We start from the raw sequence: 21306 nt of genomic DNA on the forward strand, positions 1-21306 counted from the left end.
GTTCACCCTTCCACATCGTGTCAGTTGTTTTATCAGTTTAATGTCACCTCCCCAAAGAAGGAGGATCTCAGGAGTGAGATAGGGCTTTGACAGTAACAGGCAGAAGGACGCATATGCAGAAATGATCTGCACCAGCCTGATGACACTGGAAAAGTTGCTGTTTCCTTGATGAGTCTGCTTTTACCAGCTGCCATGCACTTCAGGCAACCAGGCTACTTAGAACACATCTCCACAGAACCTCCAGCACCAAAGCAGAGACAGCAACCCCATAAAACAACTATAGGGTTGCAGAGCTTGAAGAAATACTGTCAGAACTGCATTAGCACAGTCCTGTGCCCAAACTAATGTAACTGGATTCCCCACTACCTCCTTCTAGAACTGTTTCCCACAGTATGAGCTCAGGGGTGTCTACGCCAAGCTGCAATGCACTGAGGAGACTTGCAGAGCTCTGCCACTGTTGATGCAAAAGAGTTCACCTTCTCCAGTTGTGGGACAGTGTGAGTCACCAGGATTCCCTTGTTGAACAGAGAAATGAGGGACTTCTCAAAGCTCTCCACAGGGGGGCTGAAGTGAACACCGCTCCTGTCTAGCACAAGATCTGTTTTAAAGAGTGGATTTCTTTGAGGCCTGCAATGGGAAGAAATAAGGAAAAACAGGGATGCTTTTTGAGACAACAGCACACATCTACATTGCTCTCATGCGGATAGCAAAATGCTTACTGGACAGGAAAGGAAAGCAGAAGAGAGGACTGTCCCATGCAGATGAAGGTACAAAACATTGAGTTCTGAAGTTATCAGTAAAGACATTGAGATGTCTCATCTACCAAAGGCAAAGGAACTGTCAATCACAACATACCAGAATCCCCAAAAGTCATAACTTTATGTTGAGAAAATTGCAGATGCTCTTCAAACTAGGCATCCAGCATCTCCAATATGCTTTTAAAATGCATCTAAATCAATGCTGACCGGAAGAAAATTCTAGGCACTGTGACAATTCTGCATTCTTGACAGATCCCAGGCTACATGCTACTCCTGAGATTTAATCCAAGAATGGAATTAAGCAGTCATGCCTCCTGGTATTCTTCTTGTCCTCCAGAAGAAGCTAGCAGTAAATATATGCTCCCTCGAGAATGCTAGAAGTAGGTAATCTTCACAACAGGATGACAAAGTAGCAGACCTTGGTTCTTATCACTAACAGCAACTTCAAATCTTCACTAACAGAACGGCCAGTTCTGTGACATTCTTCCAGACTCAAGTAAATGTGTCCGGTAGAGGACTGGGGGAACAGCCCCGTCTAAACCTCCATACAGTGAAAAGCTTGCTTGCAAAGACGGACAATGCTACAACGCTTTTCTGCTCTTTCTCCTGTTTTTCTTCCCTTTCCTTACCTGTAGGGACTATTGATGAGATCATCTCCCCATTCCATGTCCTCTGAGCAATTCAGGATACCATGGCAAGCATCCAGCAAAAGCTGGGTGAAGCTGATCAGTGAGTTCTGGACCAGATAGCGCACAGAGTCCTGAAGGATGAATTTGATCCGCATCATCAACTTATGCAGTTTGGACATCTGGTAGAGATCCCAGTCGTCCTGTTCCAGGTCATACAAACCTTTGCCTGAATCTCTCAGGTTGTTCTTTATTGCAGTCTTTAGAGTATTGATCCAAGTGTCCTTGAGAAACACCTGAACCTAGGGCAAAGAAACAAAGCAAGCTGTGTTATCCTCCAAGGACTGACGGGAAAGCTGCTACCTGGAACTGCTGGACCTTCCTCTGCTCTGAAAGGCAACTGTTCTCTCAGAGCTGCAGCAGCGAAACAGTAGCTCTCAAATCCATGCACACACACGTGGCATTTGAACCCGGCCATATATCTCCTTCACTGACAAAAGACTTACAAAAAGAAAGCCTGATATTAAAAAGCAGGAGTACTCAGTTCTTTTTTTTTTTTTTTTTATGTACAGTGTTTTCTTTTTGTTCTGTTTTCTATAGAGCAGTATGCCTGGAGCAGCCTGTGTCAAGGTCCCTCAAAAAAAGTTGTATAGACAGTATGATGAGCAAGTAAAGGACAGAATGTTGTCTTCTCTTGACAAGCGAGGAGAAAGAGTGGAAGAAGCCAAGGGCAACAGCAGTCTGCAGTGTTTTAATTTATTAAAATACCACCAAGTGTCACTTTTGCTCCACAGGCGGCTGCTGTTTGTGTGTAATAAAATAACCTCAGTCACTAAGTGGATGACAGCACTGCCTAGTTGAAACAGCATGGGGCTGGGAAGGACCAGCACATGCCCTCTGCCATTGATTTACTGTGTAACCCTGCCCAAGCTACTCTGTATGGCCACATCCAGGGTGCGATGTGCTGCCCTCATTTACAGGACATGAAGATCTTCTGGCGAGAGTTACCACAGAGTTGCAAATTTTTGTCCTAGTCTGCTGGCATTGCAAGCAGAGTAATTTAATTAAGTACATAAAGAACATAGAGCGTAGAAAAGCATTAGCCCCATGGGTGCTTCAGGAGGAATGAAAGCTCTTGTGCCTTGCAGCTGAAGGGATAGGGAAATAAAAACAAAACAAAAAAAGTGGAAACTTTTGAGTGCCAACTAGGACTGCTACCTGTACGGAGACCAGGAAGAGGAAAGAGGAGCTGTAGCCCTCTGCGGCCACTTGTTCAAAATATGATTAAAAGCACAGTCAGCATTGGCTGATGCTAACTAGGGGGCAATGGCTCTTTCAACCCTTTCTCCCCATATCCCAATAAATTTGACACGCACATGCAAATCCTTCCCTGCCTCACCCAAATATCTCCTTTGAAGGCTCATGCATTTCCAGGGAATCGATCAGCAGCTGCTGCACCTAACACAGGCTGAGAGCTCTGCTGGCTTCTCCACGTGTTCACCCCCCATGCTTACCTGGGTGAAGGTCTGGGTCTGGATCTGCTCAAACTCCTCCAAGCAGACATGCTCGGTTAAGGTTGAGTTAAACAGAGACATGGCGGCTGCCTTGTTGCACTCATCTTGCACCTGTGTAAGGAGAAGGATGACTTCTGGCCTGGTCAGGAGTGAGAGAAAGTTGAAATTTGCTCGTCGTTCATCAAAAGGATAATCTGGGATGGATACGAGCCCTGGCACCAAAAAAAAAAACACCAAAAAACAAACCAAACATGTTATTGCCTGCAACAGCCATCCCAGCTTCTGTCTTGGAGAAAGAGTACTGCTCCCTTTTGGGACAGCACTCATGAAAAGGACTCTACTCCAGTGCTCAAGTCTTATCATGGAGCAGTCTCAACAGAGGGCTGGGTGAAAGAGACATTCTGCAGCCTCCCATTAGGGGCTGAGAGACCCTCTCAGTCCCTGATGTTCTTGAGGCTTTGACTCATGAAGTTTCCATGAAAAAGAACATTGGACTTGAAGAATCTTCCACTAAGGCTTCAAGGCACAGCTGAGTCATCTCACCTGTGAGAGGCCACCTGTGAACCACCTCAGGCATTCCAAACTTTGGAAGACTGAAGTGCAAAAAGTACGCCTCCTCATCTTTTACTGTGGTCATTTTCCTCCAGTTCGGAACTCTAAAAGATCCTGAGTCCCCTTTCACACCTGAGGTAAGCCACGGCTGAGCACAGCAAAGGGAAGGTGGCCAGTCCCAGCACAGTGCAGAGCAGAAGGCAGTTAAGCTAATTACGCTGCCATGTATTTGATGGCATTAAGGCACCACTTGCAGAGTTACTGCAGCTTGGCTGGTGGATGGTAATATGAATGTGCAAATATACTCTAAAAATGAGCAGGCATACTCAAAGATCTCATATAATCTCCTTCTGGTTCCCCTTAGGAGCTTTAATCATTAACATGAACCTGAGAGTTTCTGCAACAAAGCCTGAATCCTATCAAAGACAAGAGGTCCTATCACCATGCAGAGTTCAAACTGCTTCCCTGTGTCCCATACCTTTCTCTGGTACTTTCTCCTCCTCTTTGTCTGGCAGGGTGACATAATAAAACGTCTGAGGTTTGGAAGAGACAACTCTATCAAAGATCATCTTGTTCATGGTGCGTTCATAGTCTGATCTCACTTCTTTCTCCAGAGGGCACACACGGCCTAACACCCTGTTACAAGACATGGAAACAATGATAACCCACGGTGTCTGAGCAGAAGTATGTCTGCAGCTTTGCTGCAAACCCCATCCCTCACTCATTCTTCCTGGATTTGCTAACTTAGAAGCTCACCTACTGCTGAACGCATCAGGAGAGCTGTGCAGACACTGAAGCAGCCAGCAAAGCTGTCAGCTGGACACTTCATGACAGAGGCAAGTGGGCCCTAGGACTAGGACCACAGCCTTCTCCAGTGTCTTCTCAGATCAAAGCAAAATCTCCACTGGCAGTGTGCAGAGGAAAAAGCATTACAAAGAGGAAAAGACTAAGAACTGAGGAAGCCAGCTGGTAGTTATGGAAAAGCTGGGCTCTATGAGCTGTCTTCCCAACTGTGGAACACGACATCAGTTTCCTCAGCCAGAACATGTGTATAAGTGTTGAAACCCTGCTCCGTTTGCCCTATAAAATCATCATATTTCACCTCAAGCAGGCAGAGTACTTTTCTTTATGCCTCTATTTCTGCTCACAAACAGAGACTAATTACTCTTCCACTCTCTAGTGTAGGCTGGCAGACCATGCAGCGCTTCACACCTCCTTGTCTCTGAGCAGGGCAATCAGTCATGGCTGATTCCCAGCGACGCCACCAATGGCTCATGATTCATCAGCCCGGGGACTCTTAAAACACGTTCCTGATATGAGCTGCATCTCAAACAGACACTTGATTATATTCAGGTAGAGATCGCCTGTTTTGTTTGCTTCACTCTGTGCAGATCTTCTTTTGATTTGTTTTAGCAGCTGTTAACAGGTAGAAGAGTCACCAGCAGACAAACGCCGACTCTCAGGGGACAGCTGGTGGTCTGCAGATCAATTCAGCAGTGACTGATCTGTTCCCTGAAAGCAAGGTCAGCCAGGCCATTTCTGTCCAACCTTCCTGCTGCTGAAGGACGCTCAGCTGCAGGTGAAAGCAGGGCTCAGTGCATCTGCATAAGAAGTATATCTACTTCATCTGGGAACACTGACAGATCACTTGTTCTGTGCATGTGTCCCTGGGCTCTTGTCCTACCTACATCTTATACCGCTCTGGGCAAGAGGGTGGTGTGCATGTGTGCAGCCCGGAAAACATGACATCCACAGTCTCTGAGTTGGATGCCCAAGATCTGTCTCCATTGTCACTCATTTTGTAGCCCTGTGAAGCCCTACAATGTTAACAGACTGAAGGCTGAGACCCCAGACATGTACTTGATGCCTTACCTCTCCTCTTTCTCCAGCCTGGGTGTTTGCAAAGCCAACAGCTTCATACGCTCCAGCCATTCCTCACTGATGCTGTTTAGTCCATCTATGGGCATACAGTCCACATACAGGTTATACCGGAGCAGGGCCTCTGTCTTCTTACGCAAGCTGTGAGCATCAACTACCCGCTGTGCAAACACCTGGGGATCTTCGGCCAGAAAGAGGAGGCAAACTCGTGGCACCCAGTACTGACAGGACAACAGTGGGGCTCTTCCTGGGAAATTAAAGGAAAGCTTATAAGGGTTTACAGGGAGCACAAACCTCAGAATGGCTTTGCAATGCTGACAGCAGCTTTTTGATGGACAACATAATTGGGCTGCCTTACTGGAGATCAAAATGAGGGACCAAAGTTGAGGAGCAGGAGACAAAGAGCATGGAATTAGCAGCATCTCCAAACCTTTCAAAAGAGGAGTACTTCATCTTAATCTATCAACATACCGCCACAAAATGGCATTGGCCCAGAAAGACCATTATTTAGCTTGTTTTGAAAGCAGGAAAGATGGGAGACAGAGAAAAAGGAAAGGTGTCTTTAAAGGGATGGCTTCAAACAGGTTGTCAAATGAGGATGCAGAGTTCTCTCCCCTGGAGGTTTTTCCAGACAGGTTAAACAGACACATCAAGACTGATAACAGGGAGAGGAATTAAATTACTTTTTTATGTCTTTCCCATCTTTACTTAGGACCAGAGTAATGAACTGGGTCTCAAAATGCCTTACTTGAAACATACCTTCTGGAGTCATTCCTCCATTGAGGATGGGTCTCCCTGCTTCATCCCGCACTAGCCCATTCTTATCTGTTTTATGGACCAAGTATAGCTCTGTCTTCTTGTCATAATCCAGAACACCAACATCAATCCAACTGTAGATTAACTTTCGGCTTTTGGGGTCCTCTGAGAGAATCAAGGATTAAAACAGGGTTAGTCCACTCTTCCAGAGGCTACAGCAAATGGACTTTCCTGATCAGAGTGGTGTGGCTACAGTCAAATCCATTTACTAGCTTGAAAGTCAGTCAATCTCACATAATTTCTATTGTGATCAATGAAATAATGAACTCAGGTCTTACAGCTTAGCATTTTCAACTCTTCACACACACCAGAGCCCTCCATCTCCCTCCTCTTACCTCTGGGGGTTTCCTGTTGACCATCCTCCCACCGCCTGCTTCAGGCACTCCTACTCACTCTTTGCAGCCACAGTCTCATATTTGGGTCCTGTACATCCCTACCTCCTCTCTTTCAGCCCGTACCTGGGGACACCTCTGCCTCCCGATTCCTTCACCCCTTGATCCAGGGGCCCTCTTGACCCACATGGGCTCTACAGGGATCCTATTCTCCTTTGCCATGTGTAGCTGTGGCCCCGTGTTGTCCTCCACAATGAGTCCTCATTCTTCTAATTGGGAGTGGGCATAAAACACTGTAATTTCTCCCACAGCTTATTATTCCTCTGGGTCATTCTAACTCTTAAATGTCTGGATCTTCTTAAATGCTGAGAGGTGCTGACCAGACAGATAGATAAAGATATTGATGTCAACATAGATACAGGTCAGGACAGTGTTATACTGAAGATGAGAACGGATGTTAGTGGTCCCATCTCCCCAGGGCCTAGAGGGTCCGACCACGTGTGTGCAGAACAGCCCGTCCCAGCTGGGGAGCAGCGCCCCCCCAGCAGAACTTGGCCATCATGTGCTGGCCGTCCGATGATCCACACAGCTGCTGTTTTATGCTTATGTTTTGCAGACAGCCAAGCCTCTGGAGGCTGGCCCCAAGCTGCAGTTAGTGTGAATGCCTGTTCTTATGCTTTAAAGCTAAAACAGATGTGTTGATATGAACTGCAGCCACAACTGGGCATGAGTACCTAGTGATGCCTGATTGGGATTGGGAAGGCTCTGAGTGACAGGAAAACAATAGTGATCCACGGGACTTAATTTGCTGCAGACTTACTACTTGGATTTTCACTGCAGTCTGAACTTGACTTCTGATCCTGCACTTGCAGTGAAATCCAGGCAGAACATGTTGTGTTCAAGCTAACTAACTAAATTCATGATGACACCTACATATCAATAAAGCTAAATTTTGACTTAACTGACTTCCAGGAACAAAAACGGGAGGGGGAGAAAGCAGAGGCTACTTCTAAAGAAGTGGAAACAGTCCAGAGCAGCACCAACAGCCACTAAGATCCCTGGTCTCTGTCTGCCTGAGCCTGGTCAGAATGAGTTATTGCTTTTTCTGCTATTCAGAGCTGCATTTGTCAGAATCTACATGTTCCCTCCTGCTGAACAGGCTTGTAATTGTTACTGTTGGCTCATTCATTCAAGCTTTACCATGTCCCAGTACATCATCGGTAGGTAAAAGAGCTTTTCCCGGCACTGGCTTTCTATCACAAGATCCTGGCTCCAGTCCTAGCGAGATCCACTCTTCCGGAGTTCGACAGTCATACTCCTTGTTGTCAAATATCTAGAAAGCCAGGACATGAGTGAAATAAAATCTTACTTCAGAAAGAAGAAAATACCTGATACAAAATTTCATGAAAGGAAAATTAATATGCAGTTCCTAAATGGGCTACAAAAAGAGAATACAGTCCAGGCGGAAAAGCTTTTCTCAATAATCTTCTCCCAAACAGCGATATCTGTGCCTCTAGCTCTTTCCTAGGGAGCAGAGATCACCACCTAGAGAGGTCTCACACAATAGTACTACTGACTACTGCGTCCAGGAAGAAACATGAGACAACACTTTTTCTTTGGACACATAAATGACAGTGAGGAGCACCCTCAAGGACTATTAGTTCTGATGGAAGTTGTGGGCATCCTGCAGAAGACGTTCAGCATCTTGCAGAGACCCTTCAGGGTCCAAATCTGCTCTAACGCAGGTTTATTGCTTGTTGTATCAATGATGGCTGTGTCCTGCAGTTCTCAGAAACATCTTGTGGTATGAGCAATGAGCTAGATCACGGTGCCAAACATGCTCTCTTACCTTTAACGGGAGGTAGATGGGAAAGATGGGATCTGCCCTCTCCGCAATAGTTGGCATATTGTCAGGATCATAGTGCCTTGGCATCAGCTGATTGGAGTCTATCCCCTTGCTGGCTAAGAGCTGAGCAATATCGAAGCTGAGATACAGACGTCTTCTCCTGTTTTAAAGCAGATGGACAACAACCTCTTAATGTGCCTAGAAGGGCTCCCATGCCTACAACTCCACTTTTCGGTTATGTGCCCCATACGTGTATAGTTCTTCATCTATAGAACAGAAATAGTTCAGTTGGAAGGGACCTACAATGGTCATCTAGTCTAATTTATAAATTATATAGATATACTACTGTACTAATATATTATGCACATTATAGAGCAGACATAAAGAAATTAAAAATGAATGAGAAAAAGATTAAATAAACGCTATTATAAAAAAAATATCTTTTATTCCCACATCCCATGGAATTGTCTTGTACACTCCTTGCAATGTGCACGCCCCCACTTCAGAGACCACTGCTTTACGGGACAGTATTTTCCTAAAGATATTTGGTATGTCATCTCTTCAAAGCAAAAATCAACACCCTAATCTGCTGTCTCCGTTCCATAGCAATGTCTCTAGCTGCCTCCTGGTTACTTACCTCTCTATCTCAACCCTGCGAGGACATTGCCCTGGAAGCACCTTGAAGGCAACCTGCACTTTGGGCTGGAATGACTGTGCTGGGAAATCTGACTCGATGAGTTTCTCAGTGGTTGGTCCAATCCTTTGCTTATCCAGGATACTTGCAAAGTCCTCAGGCATCTGGAAGGTTGTGACTAAGAGACAAACATACGTCTGAAACCACCAGACATCACTCTGCTTTACATCCACACACAGGAGGACTGTGCTGTCTCCTGGGCTGTCAGCAGAAGCCACTTCACTGGATTTGCGAGAGAAATCAAACAGACACCAAATGCAAAACAGAAAGGAAGACCTTTTTTCCTTCTGCAATAAGTCGTTATGGTTTTCCAATATTGTAATGATGGCACAGAAGCAGCCTCCACTGAGCTTTACTATCACACACCTTACTATGAGGCCGGGAACTGACCTGGCTCTAAGGAGCTCTGTTCTGTTCCCAGCTTTGCTACAGCCTCTCGGTGTGATCGTGGACAAGCCACTGTCTCTAGTGCATGGCCCCCCTCGCTCTCGGAAAGGGGCGGGGATAACCCCTGCCTCCCCGGGGTGCTCTGAGACCAAGAGTCAGTCGTAGCTGGGAAGAACTTGGTCAAGATGGTGATAAAGGGCTTATGAATACTGCAGGAGAGAACAAACCGCTCAGGTCATCTTTATATGAAGTTGCTATTCACGCCTTACTTGGGACAAACCTCTCCTCAGTTTTTCTGAAGCGAACCTCCCACTGACATCAGCAGTGGTGTGAGAAAACATCGAGTTAAACAGCTAACAATCTCACGATTTGGCCAAATGTTTTGAGTGGAAATTTGGACTAAACAAAAAGTATACATTTCCAAGAACTGGCTCAAATTAAACCATGTCATTTACCCCATAAATAAAACAAACTGCTTATATTGCTAAACAAGCCACAAATAATAGAACAGCAGCAACCTGGGAATTTGAAGCTTAACCTAAATGAAGTAATTGCATGCAAGCTTTAAAAGCACTATTCCCCACACAGAGATAAGCGTTGAGCTAAAAATAGATTTTAGTGGAGTGAGAGCTTTTTATTTGATGAACTTTCACACTTTACAAGAAGAGACTTAAGGTTCTGGCTCGTAAGCAGGTATTTTGGATGTCAAGCTTTGGGCCCAATCCTTCACCCTGCTCCATGTGCTTCTGCTTGCATCATGGATGCGGCCCCTTGATTTCAAAGTAATTGTACAGAGCAGTCAATAATCTGAAGCCAGGCATGTTTCAGGATGATCAGGAATAGAAAGGGTCCAAGAGGTCATTCCCTTGCCCTTCTTAAATGTCCCCTGACACAATCCCCATAGCTATCCTAGTCTGGAATAAATATGATCCTAAACTTTTCCATTGTCCACACCAACATGGACATTTAGAACAATGTAGAGGAATCCCTAAAATGCAGAGGGTTTATTATAGCTCCTTTAGCCTCATGCATATCTCTTGCTTGGGGTCTTTACAGAATGGCCCTGATTTATATTTGTTGTCAGGGAGCACAGCTGTTTCAATTTTGTCAGTTCATTGTAGCAAAATCCATGGCACCATCCATTATGGCACTTTGTGCACTATCAACTATTTATGTCAATACTTAGTGTTTCATTTGCATTTACATTTCCAGCTTGATAGCTTCTCCCCCCTTGAAGAAGCAGCAGATCATAAATAGAGATCTGTTTCCACTTGTTAGGGATGAGTCTAGCTTGTCAAGATTCACTTGAGGATGCATTCATTTGTCCTCACTCTTGAAAATAAATGTCACTTATAAGCACAGGAAGGTGGTATATATAGTTACCATCTTTCTCTAAGACTAAAATCCTCTCACACACACACTTTTTCCCCACCTGCTGCCAGGCTATGATCCATATCCCCAGGAGTGCTCCGGGGGCCAGGTAAGCGCTGGCAGACCTTCCAACCATGCTCTGTTTCTGTATTTGAGCATCTATGACACAACAAGCTCTTGTAAGCAGGTGGGACCAGCAGCCCCCTATACACAAAGACCCCTTGCATCTAGGGAGAACAAGCTGCTCTGGGGCACTGTTGGATGCAGAAGGAATAAATGAGAGAGGACCATGATTTTGGCTATGGGTGTCCAGATCCTGAGTACAGCTCTCATAGGCAGGTCCCATTTTCACAGGAAAGGGGCACTGCTGGCTCTATACATAATTATAATGTGTGCAAATTCAGTGCAAACTCAGGACCAACCCCCCCTAGGCAGCAATGCCACCTACCCTGAACACTGGGGAGATATATCCAGGAGAAAAGGGAGCAGGGTTTTACCACCCAGTCAGATCACTTTACTCCACCTCTAAATGAGATTCACTTTTCACGAGACATTCAAGCAGCTCAGCACCACTCCTGGCACTGACAGGAGAATGAAAGCAGAGCACTAACCTAGAGTCACCAGCCCACTTCCCAGCACGCTCAGTATAAGCAACCTTAAGAGTTCCCGCCCCATTTCTTGCCACGCCAGGTTTCCTCTCAGTATATTTACCTTTAGGGGTGTGCTGCTCGAGGTTCGCCTGGCTTACCAAAGACTGGTACATGCGGGGGCCAGCACAAACATCCTGAAATGCAGCATGTGAGGGAAGCGTCAGAGAGAGCAGAGCACAGCTGTGGCACAGTGAAAGGGTGGGTTGCAGAGGTCCAGAGAGAGAGTGAGACTGTAAGACCCACTTTACCAGAGCTTTAGGGACAACTGAGACTGTGAATACTGGTCAGAAAAGGCTCAAAGAGGCACAAACACCTGGAAACTTCAGCCCAATGCACAAAGGAGCAGGGGATTTTTCAGCAGAGTACAGCCTGGTATCAGCTCAAAATGTGGATCAGGGGCTGATGAGGCAGGCGGTCATTAGGGTTTTACTTCCAAATATGACCTGTAGTCACAACTGTATGTCTGCCCTGCCATGCTGGCATCCTAAACCCGGGCAACACCACGACAACAGAGATAGCATTGGCCATTGAGGAAGGCAACACAGCGATCATCAGGAAGAGCCTTATGGCTTCACTTTGTGAAGGTCAAGGTCTTGCACAAAGGCCTCTGACCAAAATGAAGGGCTAGGACCTGGGGTGAAACCTGTATTTCTCCATACCAGGTGTACTGTAGGTCTTCCCATTTTAGAAGGACAGTGGTAAAGAATTGATCTTTGCACCTACCCTTGAGACGTTGGAGGCTCCTGGAGTGAGGACATCAGCATAGAGCTTCTTTTGCCTAAAGGTGGAGAGTCTTTTTGGCCCCTGTTTGCACGTATCGGGAAACAAGAAACTCGTTCCTTGACTGCAGTCGCAGCCTGAAGCCTGATTACTGGTATTGGGAGGCCTGGGGATCCAACCCAGAGAATCTGTCAAATCCTTCTTTGCTTTTTCCATCTTCTTAGGAGAACAGTGCTACGATGCAACCCTGTGCTCACTAGAGTGGAAAGACATTGAGCCTGTTAAACATTCAATCTTTGGTGCTCCTCCTCAACCTCCCACCGTGCTGGATATCATTGGCTTGCTAAGATGAGTGGGTAACAAGGTAGGCTGGACCCCCTGCTTTGGTACCAAGTGCTGCCTCTGTGACCTGGGGAACATCAGTCTCACGTGGCTGACTTGATGGCTCACTAACCCTGGGGAAAGAGAGCACTTTATTATTCCAAATGGGTTTTGAAGGGGGAAAACCAGCAGTATATGCATGAAAAGCTGCTTTCCTGAAGCAGCAGGGGCTTCCCAGATCTGTGGCAGCATTCAGAAGGCTGCCAGAATCTGAGTAAACTGAGACTACAAGAGAAATGCTACTTTTGCTCTACGCAAATCCCTTAAAAACCTTGTCACACTTGACTCCAGATGGAATAGGCTCCAGCCTAGATACCAACACAGCTACTCCCAGGTGTAAAGTCTGACTCTTTCATTTAAATAATTCAGGAAAGATGTTTAAGCATCACGTAACGAATATTAAAATATAGCCAGAAGCTCCCCTCTCTCTTCTCCTGCAAGGGATATTTTGCTGGTGATCTCAGCTCACAAATAATTTCTACCCATCCACCTTGGGAGACGCAAGTCCAAGCAAATATCACAGCTGTACAGCTTTATTTTCTAAAATCCTTTGCGCACTGAGAAATACTAATTAAGAGAAGCCCTCAGACTTCTGGCACAATGACACTGCAGCCCATGATTTTAGGCTTCTCTAAACACAGAGATTACTACTGTAAGTAATTAGTACAGCTAAAGTGACACAAGCCCCTCCAGCCTGCACACACACGCACCGATGTGATGATGTACACATACCTTATTCCTATAAATTATGAGTCAAAGCTCTTTGCGATGTCTCTCAAGGCTACTCTGAGTGCAATATGGCTTATTCATCAATTTCTGCTCAGGGTTAGACCCAGACTCCTTATCGAGCCCTACCTGACTAACAGTTTGTGTCCTGCATCCTTGCCAGGACCCAAATGTCTGCCCTGCTGGATTTCAGAGGCCAAACCTCTGCAACAGGCTGCTACATGGGAACATTCCAGCTTGCCAGAGCTAAGCATCGGAAAGACCTTGCCTGGGCTGGTAGGACTCAGCAGTACCTGTCTGGAGTCTCATCCAGACATGGAGGTGACAACACGGCATCCCTTCCTGCCATGTCCTCTCTGCTCTGCTCTTGGATGGAGTGAAGACTCTGTCCATCCTATACTCAGATCAGAAAGGGCAACGTTTTCTAATTTTCACCTTGCTGCCTGTCTGCAAGAATGAATTGGGTACACACAGCAGAGAAAGCATGACACGCATGCCAGAGATAACTGTGCTGGTTTATTACTGCAGGTTCAAGCCAATGCACAATTTTGAGAGGTTGATTCAAAAAAGAAATCAGATAATAAATCAAGGTTACCATGATGCGAATCCTTTAAGTGAAATGGAGTAAACGAACAGATTGGAGAGACTTGGGAGACAAGATCAATAATACCCCCTCCCCTTGTTCAAGATAGAAAATCTCAAATATTTCTCCTCTCAGCTTCTCTGTGGTGCAGCAACTAGAACCTCATACCCTGAAAAATGAATTTTCCATGGAGGATTTTGTTTTTATTAGCTATTTCATGCTCTGGCCATATCTATTTTGGCAGCCCAGCAGGACTGATTGCTATCAGCCAAGATCCAAGGATTCCTGATGAATCACTGCTGGACCGTTTCGTGCCTGCTGCACTGGCACAGAGAACAGCAGCAAGGTGGAACAGCCCTGGGGTGGCTCTCCTGATGTGTCACCAGAACATCCTCTTCCTGGGAACAGGAGCAGAGGTGGCAACATGACTTGCTGCATTTTTACCTCTTAGCACCCCCAAAAAAGCTAACTCTGGAATGCAAGGTTCATCTGAACCTTTACTGATGTGAACAATTGAGCCCACTCCCGATTTAGCAGGACTGGCTATCTCTGCCTAGAACCAAAATGATGTGGATGTTGCCAATGATGGCTGAGTTCCCACAACAGGGGAAGTGGACACCGAGCCTGCCCACAGCACACCTAACTCTTCACTGCTTTGCTCCCTCTGTGCTCACGCTCCATAAAGTCCTTCCCGAGCACTTATCTCAAAATAAAACAAACCCCTACTGAGTGTCCAGCTCAAAACATCCATCTATCACGGTCTCCCAGCTGCACAGAGGGAGGGTCTGGTGTTTGTAACTGCAAATAAACCTGACACACACCATCCAAAATAAAGAACAAAACAAAGCCTCCAAAGTTTTCCCAGCAATTCCCCAGACAGACGAGTAAAACAGCTTGTCTGAGTGTGTTAAAACTGATATACAAATGGGAGAACTGCTAAGCACAAAGGGAATCCTACTCTCCTGCCACCCTTGCTGCTGGGACGTGGCCAGGGGTTCCAGCAGGGTTTCCCAGAGGGCGGTGGGGAGCTCGCTCCAGTGCTGGCCTCCAGCGATGGGGTGCTTCAGTGCTCCCACCCAGCTCTTGTGAACAGTCTCCAGGTTGGTTTAAAAGACAGTAAGATAGACCTTCCCTCTTTTATTCAGCCTAGCTGCTGAGCCAGGGGTTTATTGCAGAACGGTTCACACTTCCCCAGCCTTTAACTCTGCCGATGGCACCTCCTGTCTCCTCACTCCCCAAAACAAGGAGCAGCAGGCAGACTGCCCTCCCCACCCCCTATCCGAGGGTGACCCCATACCCTCACCCCCGGGCAGCAGAGCTCGGTATGGATTGCTGAGGCGGCCGGGGCTCAGGTTGCAATGGGAAGGGAACACCTTCCATCTCACAGGGAGCACACAAGGGCAGCTCGAGCTTTCAGCCAGCAATGGCCCATGGTGAGAAACAACCCAGGGCCCTGTTCGTGTCACACTCCGGCTGCTGCGGCCACATTCCGCGTTCGCAGCCTTCAACCCCTTCCCACTCAGTGGCCCTTCCACAAGGGGAGGTTCAAAGCTGGGGGAAGGAGAAGAGATGTCTCCTGAGAGCAGACCTCCAGCCCCCCTCCATAACCCTTCACTCTGCTGCCCCTATATATCCAGGAGCATCTCTCCACTCTTCAGTGGCAAACATCAGCCTGCACCAAGCTGTCCCAGGTTTAGCTACAATAAGCTTTGAAAAGCTGTTCACCACTGCTGAAACACCTATCTTCCTGGCAGCTCAGTCATGCTCTCTCACACCTGAAAAGCATTTTTCCTAGATATACCAGGTGCATTGTATTATGCTAAATTGAACTATTCAAAATGAGAGCATACTCTAATAGCACTGCTGACACAACATTAGCTATAGCGTCTGTGTGTCATCGTGGCAAAACTATAATTACAATTTCTCGGTAAATCCAGGCTTTTCATATCCAAGAAGTCAAACTCCCACATGTCTTTCTCCCTGTCTGGTATGAGCTTTTTGATCTGTTGCCTCTACTTCGATTCTTTGATCCAAAGCTTTGACAAAATGGACTCTTTTCTTTCAAATAAGGTTCAAAACAGCTAAAAAATGCAACAGAACAAGAGAAAAGTACTTTAAAAATAATCTAACCCCAAAGCAAAACTGCAGATTGAAATCTAGTAGTCATTTATCTGAAATCTGTTTATCTGTGGACTGTACAAAACCCCAACTACACCACCATTCAGACACCAACATGTAGAAATTCCTTCTTCTTGTAATTTGAGCCAGATAATATAAGCTCTGACAAGGCGATGCGCTCTCAAACTGCTTTAAACATTATCCGCTACTTCAAATCTCTTCTACTTTAAAAAAGTAATTTCGAGTTTTATAACAGCCCATTCCCTCCAACATTTTGCGTGGTTTTAAAATTGATTTTCCTCCGGGTTTTTAAATGCATTCCTTTCTCCGTGGGAAAGCACCACACAACGGCCACCAGAACCTGCGTACGCAGCGGGGGAAACAGCAAGAGTGATGGCAAACGGTGTTCTCATTACAGAGGACATTAACGACCAGGTTACACCGCACGCTCTGAGGTTTCAGCCACGGCGGGTGCTACGAGACACCACACCAAGGATTTAGACCGTGACTCCCGACAACGCCTGTTCTGTCGAGCACAACAGCCCCGGTTGCCAGCAGGGTGCAGGAGCAGCAGCCCCAGGGCAGTCGCTAATTGTGGGGATGGGACAGAGCCAGGCACCCCGCGGGGAGAGCAGCCCACCCAGCCCCGCTTTGCACGAGCGGAGGGGGACACCCACTTATGCTAGACCGGGGAAAACACGAGGGGTGATCCTCATAGCCCACACCTGCGTGTCCGTCCGTCTGTCCGTCCGCCTGCCCGGCCCCCACCCCCCGCCATTGTCCTGCCTGTCCAGGCTGCCTTCCTTCCCCGCCGCGAGGCCCAGCCAGGAGCGGCCCCATTCCCCGTTCCAGCCCCTCCTTAGACCCCGGAGCCCCAGGCTCACTCCCGGCCGAGGCCGCGGCGGCACTGCCCGGAACGGGGGACCCCGGCCCGGCCGTCCCCGGAGGGCGGTACGCACCGGCCGGCCCGCTGCGCCCCGGCTGCACGTAACCGCCGCCGGCAACGTTGCTACGGGAGGAGAGAACGGGCACAACCGTCCAGCTCGAGGGGGCGGCTCCCCCCCGCCGGCGGTTGGGCTGGTCTGGGGGAGGCGCCGGGCAGCGCGGGCAGGGCAGCCGCATGCCCGGAGAGGGGGGAGCTGGCTCCTCGGGCTGGGGCGGCTTCGCGGGGCAGCTGCGGGCAGAGAGGGGCAGCCGGAGTCCCCACTGCCACCTCGGAGCCACCACCACAGAGCTGCCGCTGCCACCCAAGAGCTGCTACAAAGCCCCCAGTACCGCCTCGGAGCCACCATCACTGAGCCATCCATCACAAGGTCGCCGCAGACATACCGGTGCCATCTCCGAGCCACCACCACTGAGCCCCCATAGAGCCCTCCCTGCCACCTTAGAGTCATCACTGCACCATCAGTGAGCTACCACCATGATCCCCCCAGGGCCACCCCAGAGCTGCCATAGGGCCTCTACAGAACTGCCACCAGAGGTCACCACCACTGATGTGGTATTAGTGCCACCAAGCCACCAGCACCACAGAGCCACCATCAGCTCTGACCTTCCAGGGCTGCCAGCCCCAGGATGTGGGTGCTGGGCCATGCCACGGAGGAGCTGGTCTCCACTGAGTGCCTCTGGGGGCAGCCCCCATTCCCTGTGCAAGAGATGTGAGGGGCTGGGTGTCTGCTTCTCCGGTGACACCTTCCATGCCAGTTGGCTGCCAGCCCCACCGGCAGCTGTCCTGGAAGGTCCAGCAAATCCCTGTTTCAACCCATCCCCAAAAACATTGTAGGTGGGCAGGTTGTGGGACACTGAGCTGCACAATAGCTTGTCTACAGCCAAGCTTACATGCCCATGGAATTCTTGAGCGGTCACATCTAGAGAGTCATGTCAGGTGGGCACAGGTGGTTACCACCATGTGCTACAACCCTGGAGAACACATCATACCCTACCCAGGGAAAGGTGACACTGGGAGGGTCCCAACCAGCTCGTCCATCAGGGATGAGATGGTGGGGAAGGGACAAGCAGTGCCAGCCCTGCAGGGGAGTGAGGAACAACAGGTTTGGATTATTTTGGGGGAGATGGAAGAGGTGGAAGGAGCAGAAAGGAAGCATTTTGAGAGGGGAAAAAAACAACAAAACCAACAAAACACACCACAAAAAACCCCACAAAACAAACCAACCAAACAAAACGTAAGAGATCTACTGGGAGGGATGGCAAAGGGCAGAAGAGGAGAAGGAAAGGATGAAGCAGGGGACCAGAGACCAGCCAGTCCCCTACTGCAGGAGTGGAGCTGTGGACAGGTGGATGGGCAGGGGCTGCTTTGTAACCCCTTTGCCCCCCACACCTGCCAGCCCTGCCCAGGCAGGCAGAGAGCTGAGAGTGAGTCCTGCTGCTGCACAGGTCTGCACCCGGGGGAGGTATGAGCCCCAGAAACCAGGACTGGAGGAACAGGGCTCTGCAGGGCTCCCTGCAGACAAAACACCCAGCAGGCTGGCTGGACAGACACATGCCTGGCCTTGCATGGGGGCAGAGGGTCAGGCAGGGTGGTACCAGGGCCGGGGTGGGGGGACATGCCACGGGGAGGCAGCAGAGCCCAGGTGATGGGCAGCGGGTCCTCTCACTGACTGGGCACCAGCTTGGCAGTGGATGCAAAAGGCCTGGGAGTCAACGGTGGACGAGGCACTTGTACCATCCAAAAATTTGCAAGCAAGGTGATGTGAGGTTTGGGCAGGGAGAGGTGGAGGCTGTTGCAGGCAGAGCCTCGAGGAAGAAACACAAGCTTCTCCCAACAAGAAAGCTCCCTTCCAGCAATGCTCAGCTCTTGCCAAGGCGTTCTCCGGATCAGCTCGGTGCAGCAGGGAGGTCTCTGCGGACTCGCTCCCCATGCTGGACTGCCCCTGACCCTGCTCAACGCAGCGGCTGCTGGAGAAACCCCCAGGTGTAGGTACTCTGTCATACTGCTGTCATACTGCCAGCCTCATCACTGTTTAAGAAAGGAGCACATGCTGGCTTGCCTTGATTAGGTTTGATATAATTACAGCTCTTGCTGGAGTTCCCAGGAGTCGCATCCCAGATTCTCCTGGGAAGAAGCGATGGTGAAGTCCCTTTGCATGGGAAAAGTATCCAGCCACTTCACACCTGCTTTGCCTCCCCTGCAGCAGGTTGGGATTTAGAGCTGGGCTTGCTGTCCCTGCAGTTGGCTGTGCTTCATTTTTGACCAGGCTTTAAAAGTTCGACACAAAATGCTTCAGCAAAACAGGAGATGAAAGCCAAACTGCTTCAACTGGCTGGGCCTTCACAAACCCACCAGGCCAGAACAGTGAGCAGACAGGTGTGTGAGCCACCCTGCTCTCCACCCGTGTGCTGCCATGACAGATTCATTTCCTGACCTGCCTTCAAAAGGGCTTTCTGATTCCCCAGAGACTCACTCCCAGGGGATGCAGCAGGGTGCACCAACACCATGTCCCGCTTCCATGGGTGCTCCTTTAGCCCAGGATGTCCAGGCAGGGGAGTGTGAGACCCCATCACTTGCAAAAGGCAGGTTCAGAGTGGCAGTGGCCGCAGTCGGAATATCTGAGCATTTCTGTGATTTTTCCTTCTAGCATCAGTTTGAGATGAGATACTGTCCCCAGCTGTGCCACCACAGAAAGTTTAGCGTTGTCTTTCTTCTGACAGTCCTTCTTCCTGCTCCTTTTCTGCCATGGGCTCTTTTGAGGCCACAGATCCACCCATACTTACAGGTGGTGCTGAGTTCCAAAGCTAATGGTTCTCTAAGAAGAGGTTCCCAAGTCCCTGCTGAAACAGGCTGATCAGTGACTTCCCACGACTTTCCCTAGGGCAAGGCTGTTTTGGGAGAAGGCAAACACTGCTCTCCCTGTCCAACCAGGCAGATGACTGGTGTGGTGAAAGCATGAGCAGGTGTTAGCAGGGTCTGGACCCGCAGTGAGGGAGAGGGCTCTCATCTCCTCCAGTTGCCAGACATGAGAATCAGTCCAGTTTCAGTAGGTGTTAGGATGTGAGCTGACACTGGGAAGGGGAAATACATGTAATGTGCAAATGGTTTATTCTGTCTCTGAAGCTCTTTTCTTGTTGAAGAGCCCAGATCCTTTCTTTTATTGTCTATGAGCTGTTGAAACCACCTTTCCTCCCGTTCACTTTTACTCCCTTGGCTCTCAGGCATCCATCTCAAAGCAATAGCTCAGAAAACAACATTGCCAGGGCAGCATATCACAGCAAAGCTCACTTCTACAGAGAGCAGCCTTCTTCTAGTTATGGGAGGAATAATTAAATATCAAAAATTCCCACTTCTGTGGACCTTAGAGATGATGTGCTGGTTGCTTTGTTTCATCACTTGCACATACCTGACGTGGGTGGCAGGCCCCTTCAGATTTAGCAGTGTTTCCGTACTCACCCCCCTACATGTTGCTGAAGGTGTAAATGATCCTCAAAGCACAAGGCCACTGGAGAATAAGGCTCTAGATTTCTCTGTCTCCACACCTACATGCCTTCCCACACACAAGATACAGCATTAATCTAGAGTAAAACACTACATGTTGATAATGCTAACAGTACATTTGATAGAAACTCCTTAGATTGAACCCCAGAATACAAACTCACAAGAAAGTCACAAAGCAGGGACAGTCAGGACAAGGTCTGGCTTCATGGCACCTGTGCCCTTCTAAAGAAGCAGTTTGATTCTAGGAAGGTGATATCAAGCCTGATTCACCTTATATTCCTCCTACTTTCAACAGCATTATCAGTGCAAGGCTGCTGCCTTGAATTCAGGCAGGCTGGGACCAGAGGAGCAGTTCATAGCAGCCAGCTGCAAATTCAGTGTTTTCCAACAAGTTTTCACTGCAGCCGCAAAAAGTGAATGAGATTTTGACCCCAATAGAGTGACATTTTTTGTTGCTTAGCTTCCTCCCTAACCTCCATCACCAAATCATCTCCCCAGGGTACGTCCTTTCGCATTCGGGCTCACACTGTCAACCCAGCCAGAAGGTTGCCCCAAGGACTTTGCAGGCAGAGGTTGCTTCTCCAAGGAAGGTGCACAGAATGTGTGGGGCTGGCCAAAATTGGAAATATGACAGTGAGGATTGCCAGGGCCAAGCCTGAAGAGGCAGGAAGTGGTGGTGATGGAGAGGCTAAGCAAGCCTCAAGGACGAGATCTCAGCAGGGGCTGGCAGAGAAGCTCACAGTAGGCATTTTTTATACAACTGGTTCAGGCTCAGCTGAAATAGCCAGAACTGTCTCGAACACAATGCTGCTGTCTTCTCCATAGGGCTGCAGGTAGAAGGAGCCTGTCAGCCACCAGTGAGCTGGGAGACTTTTCCAGAAGAAGCCTATATGTTGTTTATAGGAAC

At 48.4% G+C, this 21306-nt stretch overlaps 1 protein-coding gene across 3 annotated transcripts in view; it reads right to left on the reverse strand.

The window, feature by feature from the left end:
• The window catches only part of DNAH1 (dynein axonemal heavy chain 1), a 74078-nt gene extending 57052 nt beyond the window's left edge, over positions 1 to 17026 (reverse strand). For all 3 annotated transcript variants that reach the window (XM_065075076.1, XM_065075075.1, XM_065075074.1), the window contains exons 1-12: positions 16912 to 17026; positions 12148 to 12400; positions 11486 to 11558; positions 8960 to 9134; positions 8326 to 8482; positions 7677 to 7809; positions 6088 to 6249; positions 5323 to 5575; positions 3929 to 4086; positions 2899 to 3110; positions 1388 to 1686; positions 477 to 627 (exon numbers count right to left, since the gene is read on the reverse strand). In XM_065075076.1, coding sequence (XP_064931148.1) covers positions 477 to 627; positions 1388 to 1686; positions 2899 to 3110; positions 3929 to 4086; positions 5323 to 5575; positions 6088 to 6249; positions 7677 to 7809; positions 8326 to 8482; positions 8960 to 9134; positions 11486 to 11558; positions 12148 to 12360 — 1986 coding nt within the window. In that variant the 5' untranslated portion in view covers positions 12361 to 12400; positions 16912 to 17026. The remainder of the gene's footprint in view (positions 1 to 476; positions 628 to 1387; positions 1687 to 2898; positions 3111 to 3928; positions 4087 to 5322; positions 5576 to 6087; positions 6250 to 7676; positions 7810 to 8325; positions 8483 to 8959; positions 9135 to 11485; positions 11559 to 12147; positions 12401 to 16911) is intronic.
• Positions 17027 to 21306: the final 4280 nt, after the last annotated feature.

Source organism: Columba livia, chromosome 10 (assembly GCF_036013475.1).
Source record: "Columba livia isolate bColLiv1 breed racing homer chromosome 10, bColLiv1.pat.W.v2, whole genome shotgun sequence".
NCBI classification, from domain to species: domain Eukaryota; kingdom Metazoa; phylum Chordata; class Aves; order Columbiformes; family Columbidae; genus Columba; species Columba livia.